At 38.4% G+C, this 13101-nt stretch overlaps 1 protein-coding gene across 1 annotated transcript; it reads right to left on the reverse strand.

The window, feature by feature from the left end:
* Window positions 1-721: 721 nt before the first annotated feature.
* On the reverse strand, window positions 722-5630 carry LOC136817109 (uncharacterized). Its single transcript, XM_067073447.1, has 2 exons — window positions 4883-5630; window positions 722-1867 (listed from the first exon to the last, which is right to left on the reverse strand). The coding sequence occupies exons 1-2, from the start codon at window positions 5184-5186 to the stop codon at window positions 792-794; spliced, it is 1380 nt and encodes a 459-aa protein (XP_066929548.1). The 5' UTR covers window positions 5187-5630; the 3' UTR covers window positions 722-791.
* Window positions 5631-13101: the final 7471 nt, after the last annotated feature.

The following is a 13101-nucleotide window of genomic DNA, read 5'->3' on the forward strand; positions in this document are numbered from 1 at the left end:
TGACCCTGAGATTATATATTCCATGTCAATGTAGGCTTATTGCTATATACAAGTGTGGCGGATATATTGGGGTCACTCCTATAGGAAAGTAAGGTACACGGTCGGCATATGACAGAGGCCCCGTAAGTACCAAGGCTAACAGGCGACTAAACATGTGGGTACTCGGTCGGCATGCAGGATACAGAGGCCCCGTAAGTACAAAGGCTATCAGATACGGTACTCGGTCGGCATGTGTAATACAGAGGCCCCGTAAGTACAAAGGCTAACATAGGCCCTAGGAAGAGAATCTAGGCGTCACAATCATGTGACCAACCGCCAAATAAAGGAACGGCCAAAGAGCGACCCCAATGCCACACCTACAGGGAGGGAAGAACATTAACTAGACGAACTAGTGTGTGGGATGCCGAAAGAAAACAAACTTGTTAACGTGGAGTAATTAATAAGTTGAGTAAATACTAATATTACGGATGTATATAGAAAATACTTGATTATAAAGAGCGATTCTGATATGATAACTATATAATATGCTAAAATAAGAACGTAAGTATACCATTGAAATATACTATATGAAAAAAAAACAGGCTACCGCAGAATGTGAGTACCTAGATATAGTCGTATGGCTAAATGATGCACGAGGAGTAGGCCCGAATGAAAAGGACGTCGAGTAGTAAGTGACTAGTAAGTGCTAGAAGTGCCGACGCAGTAGAGCACAGTAGAGATGTAAATAGGGCATAATTGTACGCTTGAATCCGACGAGGTAGATGCAAATAATATAATAAATACTAGAAAGGCTATTGTTGCTGAGGTGCATCTGGATTCCACAGTCCATGCCCAAGGGTTTTAGTTCGACACAATAATTGTCCTGTTTGCCTGATGGTTTTATCTGGGATACGAATGTAAGTCTCAAAACAAGTGCTGTTCCATCTACCAAGTTGCTTAATTAGCCAGCTTGGTAGTCCTGCTGCTGCTGCTGTTGTGGCGGCTCCTATTCTGAAGGAGTGGGTTGAGATCGGATGTGTTTTGGTATTATGAAGAATAGTGTGAAGGAACTGGTTGAATCTGCGCCTAGTTAGAAACGAACCGTTTGAAAATGCGAAGAGAGGTCCGGATTTTTTCGGATGCATCCGGCAGAGGTCCTTTAGGTTACGAACAGGACATATTGGGTGACTGGTGGGACACAGGCGTATGACGCAGCCTTGGCGGAAGGGGTCTGTTTTTGATGCTTTTATGTTGACCAGGGCCATGGATGTCATTACGGTGATGTCATTGTATAATAATGTAGTGGTTGGTTCAAACTTATGCGAGGATGGTGAGAGGTATTCTGATGAGCGTAGGAAGCCAAAGAATGCTGTTGTACAGGCGGTCCATAGCATTTGTCGGTCAAAGGTGCAATATTCTGAATTTAGCAGGTATTTGTAAATCTGAGTAAGTAGTTCAACTGTGATGGGTTGCCGTTTGGGTTTTTTGTATTGCGGGCCCTGGGTGCGCTTTATGCTGCGTATGAGGAGGTATAGTCGTGGAAGCGGTGGCAGTTGTGTGTGATAACAATATCGAATATCGTGGAACTTTAGTGCTGATAAGTGCATTTTGATGTTGTTGTATGACGAATATTCAGAGAGAAAAGTGGTGTAAAGCATTAGTACTTCCTCGGTTAATGGGAATGTTTGTAGGTGGAAATGTTGGCAGAAGTTGGAGTAGTTGGTAGTGCATCGTTTGTATTGTTCGTTGGTGCTTGGGGCCAGGGTGTTAGCCATGAGATGATGCATTTTTGTGGTTAGTCTCTCGATGGTTAGACTTCCCAAGCGTTGGATGGTAGCGGTGTTGGATGTGCGTCTGCTGATGGTGCTAGCTGCCGGAATCTTACGTCCTGGAAACGAGAAATAGCATCAGCTATAGGGTTATCAAGGCCATATACATGTTTAAAAGAGATGAAACATTGAAGTCTAGCCGCAGTTAAGTATAATGTTCGAATGAGGGTCATGAGTAGGGGTGATTTCGTAGAGCCAGCCTGCCAGATCTGAGTGATTGGGAGATTGTCTGTTAAGAACACAATACGTTTCCCGGCCCAGTTATGCCCCCAGGTCTTAGTTGCGATGACAATTGTAAAGAGTTCTTTAAAATCAATGTCATATTGTACGTTGGTAAACTGCGTGGGCCAAGCTGCTTGGATCCAGGAGTTTTCATAGATCGCCCCAAGACCAATGTTTGAAGCATCCGTGTTGAGTCTGATGTCACTGGAGAGTATGGTGAATGGGTCAGGAATAATGGATGATTTGTTCCAGGACGGGAGGAAGTCAATCCACCATTTGATGTCTGCACGTGCCTCGCTGTTTAAAGTAATATGATGATGCAATTTTGTGACTGATGTTGACGTGTCTATGAGTCGGCGTAGAAAAATGCGACCAGGTCTAACAACCTTGCAAACAAATGAGAGTTTCCCAATTAGAGATAACAGTTCTTTTTTAGTACATTTTCGACGTGATGTCCAGAATGGCAGTGAATCTATCAGTTCAATATACTTATCCTCAGGTATGCGAATAATTTGCTCTGCTGAATCTATTTCAATCCCCAAGTAGGTTATCTGACGAGAAGGGCCTTCAGTCTTATCATCCGCAGTTGGGATTCCGAGGTGATGAAAAGCTGATAGCGCAGTTCCAATCTCATTGTTGGCTATTGATATTGTGGGTTGATGAACAAATAGGAAATCGGCAGAGTAATGTGTCGATTCAGTAAGATCGTATTTATTCTGAAGGATCCAATGTACTGTGTCTGCAAATGATGTAAATATTGCTGGTGATGAACGTAATCCAAAAGGTAAGCGAGTGTCGACAAAGTACATGTCCTGCCAGTGAATGCCAAGTAATACCCATTGGGATGGATGGACGGGAAGGAGGCGGAATGCGTGCTGGATGTCAATTTTTGTCATCAAACAGTCCTTTCCCATTTTATATACAAGTTCTGTAGCCTGGTCAAAGCTAGCATATTTGACTAGGAAGTCCTCCTTGGGGATGCCTTCATTAATTGACTCGCCAAGTGGTTGGGAAAGGTCCATAATTAGTCGTCTTGTTCCATCTTTTTTTTCTCGCGAGCCCAGCGGCGAGCAATGTAGATTTTGTATTGGTGGTTCCCGGAATGGCCCAGAAGTGTGTTTTCGTTGTAGTTCTTTGCAGATAGCTGTAGTGACTGCCTCTTCGTGCTCTAAGGCTGACCGTAGGTTTTTTTGTAGGCAGTGTAGACCTAAAGCTCTAAAACAGCATCTAATAACATGAAAACCAGAATATGATTCTTCAATGGGAATCAAAACTATAAAGTGCACTTACAAACATCAATTTGTCAGATCTAACAAAATTCATAACGGCACTGTCATCATTGACAATCAAACAAACAATATTCTGTCAAGAGCCTTGAGAACATTCCAACAACTTCCATCGAAATGATCTATCACAGCTCAGTCTACCATTTTTAGCGCGGTCCGAGGATTGAGCCGAGAACTCTCGCAGAACGCCCGAGCTCCCGCGCGGCGCACACTGCGGGGATGAAAAACTTCAATCTGTCAATCATTTTCTCAAGCGAAGAGTAGGCGAAGCGATTCTAGCTTTACGATAGTGCCGCGGATTATCAATGGATAGTATTCAATTATCATTATCCCTTTATTTTCATTCCTAGAACTTTTGCAAAAAAAAGGTAAAATAGAAAATTTGTATTTTTTACTGCTCTATTCACATACTGAATTTGAAAGATCTTCTATGTGGCATTTTTTTGCAAACTTCAAAAAACTGATTTTTGTCCCGCCTTTGCGGGATTTTGGCTCAAGTGCTTGAGTGCAGCATAGGGTACAAAGTCCAAACATGCGTTTCCCGTAATTTTTGTGTGAAGAGTTAGGTCTACACTGGTAGGGATGGTGAATGAGGGCCATGGTAACCGATGTTAAAGCCGTTAGTCAGTTCATTGATTAAATAATTACAAAGTTCCTGGTCCGGATGACCTACTAAGGCTAGTGAAAGATTATCTATACTTACAGGAGTTATGATGCCATTTGGTAAGGGATTAGCCGGACGTAGGTCTGAATGATGTACGGGTTGAGGATGCTGCTGAGAAACATTTGTTGCCGGGGTGACCTGCTGTGTAGCATTTGTTGCAGATATGGCGGTATTGGCAAGGGGGTTTATTGCAAAAACCGAGTTGATTGTATCGTCCGCAGATATCATTTGTGGCATTAGTTGGTTGACGTGTGTTGTTGGTTCCATTCCTAGAGAATGCGGTTTGTTGTGGATGATGGGAGTCATTCCGAAACTGTTTTTCTGCTACGTAGCTGTAGGGATTGTGTTTGACAGATGATCTAGAGTTTGTTTTGTATGGGCAGGAGGATACGTAGTGCCCGAATGAGTGGCAGTGATAGCATGATGGTAATAAGGTTTCACGTAAGTAAATATTGAATAGTTCGTCATTAGTTTTGCACCATGAAGCTGTGCGCAAGTCGGTGGGGAGCGAATGTTGAGCTGCTAGGGTATGACGAAGTGCTTTGTCGTACAGATAAACACTTTCAAACTTGTGTTTCCTGGCTATGGTGGCAATGTTCTTAAAATAGCTGAAGAGTTTGAAATGCATATCAGGGTGGTAGTGTAGGTAGGCTTGGCAGTATGTGTTCCAGGCACAGATCCAGGAAGGATAGTCACGGATTTTTGATTTTGTTTGGTTCGGCTTGAGATAGAGATTGTTGTTATCGTCGAGTTGGAAACCCAGTAGCTCGTTGCTGCAATTGGTTGAGGGTGGAGGGGGCAATATATGTCGTCGAAATCAACGTACTCATGTTTCTTTATCTTGTTTAGGGTGGTAGTTTTAAGACCTGGTGGGCTGTAGGGATTACTATAATTAAATGTACCTTGTGTTGGTTGTTGTGATAAGCTTTGTTGAAGGTCAAAACCAAAAACATTTTGCTGTTCTTCGATATAGGGCTCATCTTGTTCGTCATTTGTTATGAGAATGGCAGAATTCTTGTTTCTGCTTTTTTGCTGAGTAAGTGTTGGGTTGTTTTGATTCGGTGTAATTGGGTCTCGACTTTGTCCAGTCTCGAAATTGACGTGTGTCGGACTTTCGACGGAGGTGATTAGATTGTTTTGAGTAGTTTTATTAATGTTGTTATTATTATGAATGTTGTTCTTAAGTGTATCTAATTCGGTTCTCATTGATCGGAATTCCTCTAATTACGTCTGATAGCTGGATGTTGGTAGTGTCGGTAGGAGGGTTGAAATGTTCAAATAATCGTGTTTGTAGTTCGATTTTCTTACCAACATGTGAGAGTTGCAGCTCTTTGAGTTTGTTTCTTAAACCAGTGATGGATGATTTCCCCCAGTCGGCTATGGAGTGGTCACGGTCGGTGTGTTCGTTTGCGTTGGACTTCTTTGTAGGCATTGTTGTAGAATATATGTCTTCGTTAAACTAATAATTTCTTGTAAATAGTAAATTTTTAATAACTAAGAAGAAAACTCACGACCGAAGAGCAGGGTCGAAGAAGAAGAAACCACGCGAGGTCTGGGTCGAATAAACACCGGAACGAGAGGACTAGGGAGAGTCGCGGGCGGTCTCTTGTCTACCGCCACTAACCATAATTTCACGCCTTGGCCCGAAACTGCGATTAAAGACTTTATTAAAAAACAATTTGGTGAAATCTTTTTTCATGGCAATCTTTTAATTTTGATGAGAATGGATTTCAGTTTCCGAGCCCAAAACTTAATTTCGCATATTTTATGTTTTATTAGAAGGCCATCATCATATGAATTAAATCCAAAAAACGTCCTTCTTTCTAAGGTTTAATGAACCATTGAAAATCTTGTCTAAAAGAATGTTATTACCAACCACAATTAAGAATTTAAATTGCAAGCTATAATTAACATATTATAAAGCTATAATTAACACATTATAAAGCTATAATTGACACATTATAGATTAAAAAGTTCAAAAGTTATCTATGATGACCGATATATTGGCTAGTTTCGTTCGTATCTCTAGAATTAGTGATATGAAGATGGATTTGACATCCTTATAACAAGTCAAAAGGGTCCCGGGTAGGATCAATATAATTTTGGATTGGAAAAAGTCCAGGAACCTGAAATTTTAGTAGAATGTTTTTTATGTTCTTCACAGGATAAAAGAAAAAGATTGTTATTACTCTCAGCACTGTTTTCAAATTTTTGCTAAAATAGAAAATTTTTAATCCGCCTAATCCGGTCAGATTACCGTGAAAGGAGCAGTTTCTTTTTATGAAGATTTACAGTCCAGGCACACAAGGGCCTCTAAACCGATCTATCATCTACAATTACAAAGATCTTGATTTGTAGCGCAATGGATGTTCCATCCATGCCTTGGTTAGTTCTTCCTTGAACGCTTTGATGCTAGTAGCGTTAACAGTCTCTATTGGTAGCTAGGTTCCATGCTGTCACACATCGATTTGGGAGAGTTTAAAGAAATTAGTTGAAAAAGAGGCCGGTTCACGAAAACGGTCTTGAATTCGACAATGTGTGAGTTTCCTAAGCAGTCTCTTCCGATAGCAGTGAAATTTATGGATTAGAGAAAGAAAACTTTTCTAGCATCTCTGGTTAGATTCAGTTTTTCGTGATATTATCCGATAATGTGTGCTGACTCAATACTAATGCTGTCAACTACATAAAAATAGTTGTCTTTGATACAAGGGTGACATTAAATCCTAGACAATTTTATAGGGACAATTTCCGAGGGACAAATTCCTAGAATCGAATCAAGCTGAGTCTTTCAAAGTAAGGATAACTTCGGAAAGAAAGATGTATATGGGCGAAAATCCCTAAAATTATTTGTATTACTCGATCTTACTGATAACTTTTCACGGACATTTGGAATGATAAAAAACTGCTTTCAATTTCAGAATCAAAATACAGAGATACAAGACTAAATGACAACCTAAGCTGGCAACAGATTAGAAACCAGCATCACCCGGTAAGGAAGATTTAATTTTCACAACTATAAAGACAGATTTCAAACTAATGATGATTGTTGACAAATGAAGTGATTCTATTTCGAAGCAAACACATTCTTTTTTTTTATTAGGTCTTTTTTTTATATTTTTTTATCTCCAAATACTACACCCCTGTGTCACAGACCCGCTGGTATCCCAGCCCCACTGGAAAATATCCTGGATTTTCAGCCCCACTGAGAAATTGACTTTGATTTTATCTCCACTCGAAATTCAATGTCTAAAAATGGCACTCCAAAACCATTTCCACTGGATTTTCTAACTTTGGAACAATAGAATTTCTATCCCCATTGGGATTTCAATAGGAATTTTTATCCCCACTGAGGAAAAAAGTTCCAGCGGGGCTATGAGACACAGGGGTGTAATACTTAAACTAGGCAGAAAACCGTTAAACTGTTTTCTTTTTGTTTTTTTTAGAACACTATCGCTGGCAATTGCCGAAATTGCAATTTTACCATGACACTGAGATTTTGGGGTAAGAATTGATCTTTTGACCGGATTAGTTTTCGCAAGAATTATTGGTTACTTGATGATTATAGCAGTACTGGATCTTCATTTCCGTACCCTCCGATTCATTCATAGTACTTTTTGGTTGCGTCGTTTCAAGAAATAGGAAACGTTTTTGAAAAAAAGATTTGCGGTTTTCATCGACAGTTCCTTATTTGGCAGTTGCTCTGAATTTTAATTTTAGATTGTGTTTGTAAATTGTCATGATGATTTTAACAATAATACTTTAAGTTGTCTTTTTTTCTGTCCAGACTATCGTGATGTTACGCGTCCCATAGAAGATGTATGTATGTATGTATGTAATAGTTTATTTCAAGTTGACGAACAGGTAGCAACAAAGGCTAATAAAAGTCAACGCTACTTTACAATTTGTAAGGTGATTACAAAAAGCCGACACCGTCAATATAGGTCCAGCAGTTTCTACACGGGCATGGTGTAGGCCTCCACTGCTTAATCTTTTCCTTAAAAATACTAAGATCGACTATATCTCTATACTCATCCGGAATTAAATTCCCAAACTTTTGGCCCTAAAAATGAAAGTGACTCTGAACCGTGAAAAACAGAGTTTATTTCTCTTGATCTGAAGTAAGGCGTTTTGTGATTTACTTTGATATTTTCATCATGTTTGAAAATTTCTTTAGTTAGGTCTGATATGTTATTTTTACATTTGAAAAGTTCTATTGCTAACAACTGAAGATTTTTATGGTGGAATTTGATGGCACCGTCTTTCTCTAAAAGCTGCTCAAAAGTAAATGGCCGTAGATGTATGATCAGAATACACTATCCTCAAACATCTTTCGTGGAGGTGATTTATTTGATCTTGCCTGCGAACATGAAACATCCAGACAAGCGAACAATAATTGAATTGACTTCGAAAGAAGGCATTCGTGAGCCTTTGCTTTTTCTTTTGATTCATGTACGGTGCTACCCTCGCAAGTGCACTGATTTTCTGGCTAGCTTTCTTATAAATCGTGTTAATATGTGGCTCAAAAGTCAGACAGTTGTCAAAAGTTAATCCTAGGATTTTGCCTGAGTTGCTGTTAAAGATGCGTTCATTCTGTATAGTAATGAAGATTTCTTTGCCGGTATTGTTAGCTATCAACTCAGACTTGTCTGCATTTCCTTTCATTTGATTTTGGGTTATCCATTCAAAGATGATAGCAGCTCCATTCGAGAGCTCCTCGCCAACCTGTTCCCAAGAATCAGCTATCACAAAAGGTGTTGTATCGTCTGCTTAATTCAGTACATTTCTATTTTCAAGAAAGTAGAACAAATCTCTCATGTAGATGTTAAATAGTAGCGGCCCTAGAATGGATCCTTGGGGAACACCTACTTTAACATTATGCCAGGTACTGTAATGGTCGCCAATTTTCGTTCTTTGCTTTCTATCTGATAGATAGGCTGCTATGAGACCTAAGGCACTCCTTGAAAATCCGTATGCTTCAAGTTTAGTAATCAATAGTTCGTGCGAGATGCAGTCGAAAGCTTTTGATAAGTCAATGAGTAGCGCTGCAAACTTTTTCTTTTCATCTGTAGCTTTCTTCAAAATTTCAGTCATGACTAAAAGTAGAGTTTGCGTACTCATTCCTTTTCTTCTATATCCAAATTGTCTATTGCTCAAAATGTTGTTAAAGTAGGTTGACACTTGGGTATGTATGACTTTTTCATAAATTTTTGACAGAACTGGGAGAATACTCACCGGTCTGAAGTTGCTCTTGTCATTCTTTGAACCTTTTCTCTTATACACAGGTGTTACATCGGCAAGTTTCAATTCTTTTGGAAAAGAGTTTGACTCGAATGACGCATTTATTTCTGAGCATAAAAACTCGGAAAACATATCACAATATTCCTTTATGATTTTCACTGGAATATCTGAGCTTGGCTGTGATTTTCCTTGAACTAAATCATTAATGATTTTCCCTACTTCCTCTTTTGTTGTTGGTATAAAAGAAAATTTATTTAGATACTCAGTTTTCTTGATTTCAGTGACACTTGGGTGTTGTCTATATTTCTGAATACAAATTTCAGTATGATTATTTGTTTCGTCAAATGCAACATAGGGAGGCTCAGGCAAGTCTAGTTTTGATATTATTTGGCCATAATAGTCATTGAATATTTGAGCTATCTGTTTCTCGTCATTTATGATCTTTTCTTTATCCACTAAGGTATAACTCTTATTGTTTGAACCTTTATTTGAAAACAATGGTTGTACAGTTTTCCAAAACTTTTTGTTATCAGTTATGTTGGAATCTTTGAGGTTGGTAAAGTAGTCTTTCTTAGTCATCCTCAATAGCGATAAGCAGAAATTTTTTTGTCTGTTGTATTTTGTTTTGTTTTCTTGTGTTTTATTCTTATAGTACAGGTTCTTGAGTTTGGATCTTATCATGATGGCTTTTCTCATATCTCTATTCATAAAAGGCATATTATTACCTCTAACCGTTTTATATTTAAAAGGAGCTTGCTTGTCTAGTTCTTCTATGATACATTTTATTTTTGATTCAAATTCACTGTTATCACTATTGATAGTCAGATCTAGTTTCATGCGAAAAGTATCACTGTTGAATGTCCTGTAAGATCGGTATCTGATTGTTTTCGGTGGCAATTTCTTAAAGTTTTCATTTAGGATTATTAGAGTCATCTTGTGAAAGTCCAATATTCCAGTGGTAATAGCGTAAGCAGTTTTCTGAAAATGATTTGGCTTATTTGTAAGCATATGGTCAATGCAAGTTGGCCTATCAGGATTTTTAAAACAGGTTGGTGAGTTAATCATAGCTTTGAGATTCAACCCCTCACAAAAATCAACCAAAGGTTGATTCTCAATTTCGCAATTCAAGTCTCCTAAAACCAGAATGTTGTTATAATCGATATCTATCGCATCTATGCTAATTTGCAGCTTTTCTAGGTGCTCGTTGATGTTATTTAAATGTGGGTTATAGGAACAACATATCAGCCATTTTTGTTTATTAATTGTTACCTTAACAAACATGCCTCCATACGTATTTTCAGATCTTATTAACTTAGATGGTAATCCGATTCTTACATAAAGCAAAAGGCCACCACCTCCATCGTTTCTAGGTCTATCCAAACGATGCGGTTCCCCCCCCCCCGGGTGCGGTTCCTCAAAACCTTCTATTTCAAACTGATTAGTTGTGAAATTATCGTTCAATTTGGTTTCAGAAACCAAAAGTATATCTAGATTTACTGATACTATAGCTGATAAATTTTCAATTTTATTCCTTAATGAGTTGAGATTTAGTTGACCAATAAGTATTTTCTTACAGTTTTGCTTACGAAGCTCTTTAAGTTTTTCAAGTTCAAGCTCTCTATTAAGCATTGGAGAATCTACATCATACCTTTGCATGTTGCCTTCTTGCTGCTCCTGTCCAACTCGCTGTTCCTGTCCGTCTCGTTGTTCATGTCCGTCTCGTTGTTCATGTCCGTCTTGTTGGTGAATCAATGTGATGTCAAAGTTTGTGCTTGCTTTGTCATTGGTTTGTGGTATGTTATCAGCTGTTGGTGATGTTTTGTGTTCGGGTAATGTATCGTCTATTTTTGTTGTTTCTTTATTTTTATCTAATTTTTTGTTTGCAGCAACAGATATTACTGACGTTGGCTTTTTGGAAATAGTCCTGTAGAATTTGGTCGAAAACAGAGTCAACCTAGAAAAAATTCAGATAAAAGGTTTCTATATACCGTTGGAAAGATAATTTTATCAGCTTTCGAATGAGGGGTAGAGTCACATTTTACACCTTGGGCAAAAAAAGTTATTGACAAAATGGTGACAGGTGGTATTTTTGCTAAATTCCGAAAATGAGCACTTCAGAGGCTTTTGAACAGTTCACTATAAGTCAGGATTGGCTCATGATACAACCTTGAAACTTTGCAAAACTTCTCTGAGAATGGTAAGGAGTATTTAAAAAATTCAAAATTTCAAAAAAAAAATCGAAAAAAATGATGACGTCATCAAAAATGACAATTTCTGTTAAAAAAGCATGTTTTTCGACAAAGTTTTAACGCAAACGTAGTTTAGAACCACACATTCTTTCCTACAAAATTGTTTATAGCCCTTATCGAAACAATAGCAATTAGCCTTAGAAAATGATAGGAATTGCTGACATCAGAAAAATTGCTAATGACTTTTTATAACCTTAGATTAAAACGTGCTGCCAATTCCCGAAGCACAGAAAAGCCTTTACGTTTCTTCAATTTTAATTGGGGTTGAGCAAGGATTGTGAACTTTTAAAAAACGCTCTGTTGAAATGTTCTGTTCAAATGAATGTGAAATAGCAATAGTGCAGTTTGTGTACTATACTTGTGAATAAGATGGGAAATATTCGAAAGTTGAGGCAATTTTTTGATATTTTTTTTTTCCGTTTAGAATACCTGCATTAAAACTAAGAATAATAATTTGAACATGAAATATAGCAATGGATGTTGAAGGAGAGCTTTTATGTGTGATATGTGGTGAAGCCGAAGCAACCAAGGATGATCTGAACCAAGTAGGCAGATATTGGAACCCTCAGAAAGACAACGAGCATCCTTTAGAGGCACTTATTACGTTGGCTGAAAATTGTTGCTTGGAAAACCTCTCTTCGAAGCTTAAGAAGAACAAAGAAAATAACATCAAAACTTATACGCACAAAAACTGCAGAACGAAATTACGAAACCAGGCTCGGTCAACAAAAAGGAAATCGGCAGATGAACCTGAGTCTAGGTCAAGTAAGCGGCTTCGGGGAGGTGCGTTTGACTTTAAAAAGCTATGCTTTTATTGCGAAAAGCCATGTGAGTTTGATAGCAAGCATCCAGATCGTTTCAAGAAATATTGCGAGGTTCGCACGTTAGAGACAGACATTCACAAAGAAACGCTTGATCTTTGCAAGTTACGAAACGATGAATATGCCATGAACATTCAAAGGAGATTGTTATCCGAAAAAGATCTTGTTGCACCTGAAGCACGTTATCACATATCTTGTAGATCATCATTTGAAAACTCCAGTAAACAGAAATCCATTGGTCGCCCAGCCGCTTCAAGTAAGCTAGAACTGTTTGAAGAAGCCTGCACAAAATTTTTAGAAAACGACATTGAGTTATATACTGTTGCAGAATTTCATGATAATATGTCTTCTCTCGGAGATGAGGTATATTCAATCAAAGCGACCCAAAATAATAGACTAGCGGAAAAGTACAAGGGATGTATCAATTTTGTTTCCAGAGAGGGAAAAAGTAACATTATCTTAATGGACAGAGCTGCACGGGTTTTAACCGAGCAGTGGTATTTGGAAAGAAAATCAAAAATTCAAGATGAGACTACACGAATCGTACGAACAGCAGCTGTCTTACTAAAAGAAGCCATCAAAAATCACGAATCTGATGCAAAAACATACCCTACCAGTGAGGATATAAAATCACCAGCAAACAAGACACCAGATCTTTTGGAACAATTTTTGAAGGAACTGTTCACATCTCAAATTAAAATCTCAACAATTTCACAAACGATTTTTGCTGCGACAAGGCCGAGATCACTAATGCCACTTCAGTTTGGACTAGCAATCTCCACTGATAATCAAATTGGGTCAAAATGGTGAACA

This window comes from Clytia hemisphaerica, unplaced genomic scaffold, assembly GCF_902728285.1.
Source record: "Clytia hemisphaerica strain Z4C2 unplaced genomic scaffold, Clytia hemisphaerica genome assembly, whole genome shotgun sequence".
Taxonomy (NCBI): Eukaryota; Metazoa; Cnidaria; class Hydrozoa; order Leptothecata; family Clytiidae; genus Clytia; species Clytia hemisphaerica.

What these genes read in the sequence shown, in the direction of transcription:
- LOC136817109 (XM_067073447.1), bottom strand. Translation starts at nt 5,186, where the DNA reads ATGAGAACCGAATTAGATACACTTAAGAACAACATTCATAATAATAAC. An exon ending in ATCACAACAACCAACACAAG is followed by an intron (nt 1,868 to 4,882) that starts GTACATTTAATT and finishes TCTCGTTTCCAG; the next exon opens with GACGTAAGATTCCGGCAGCT.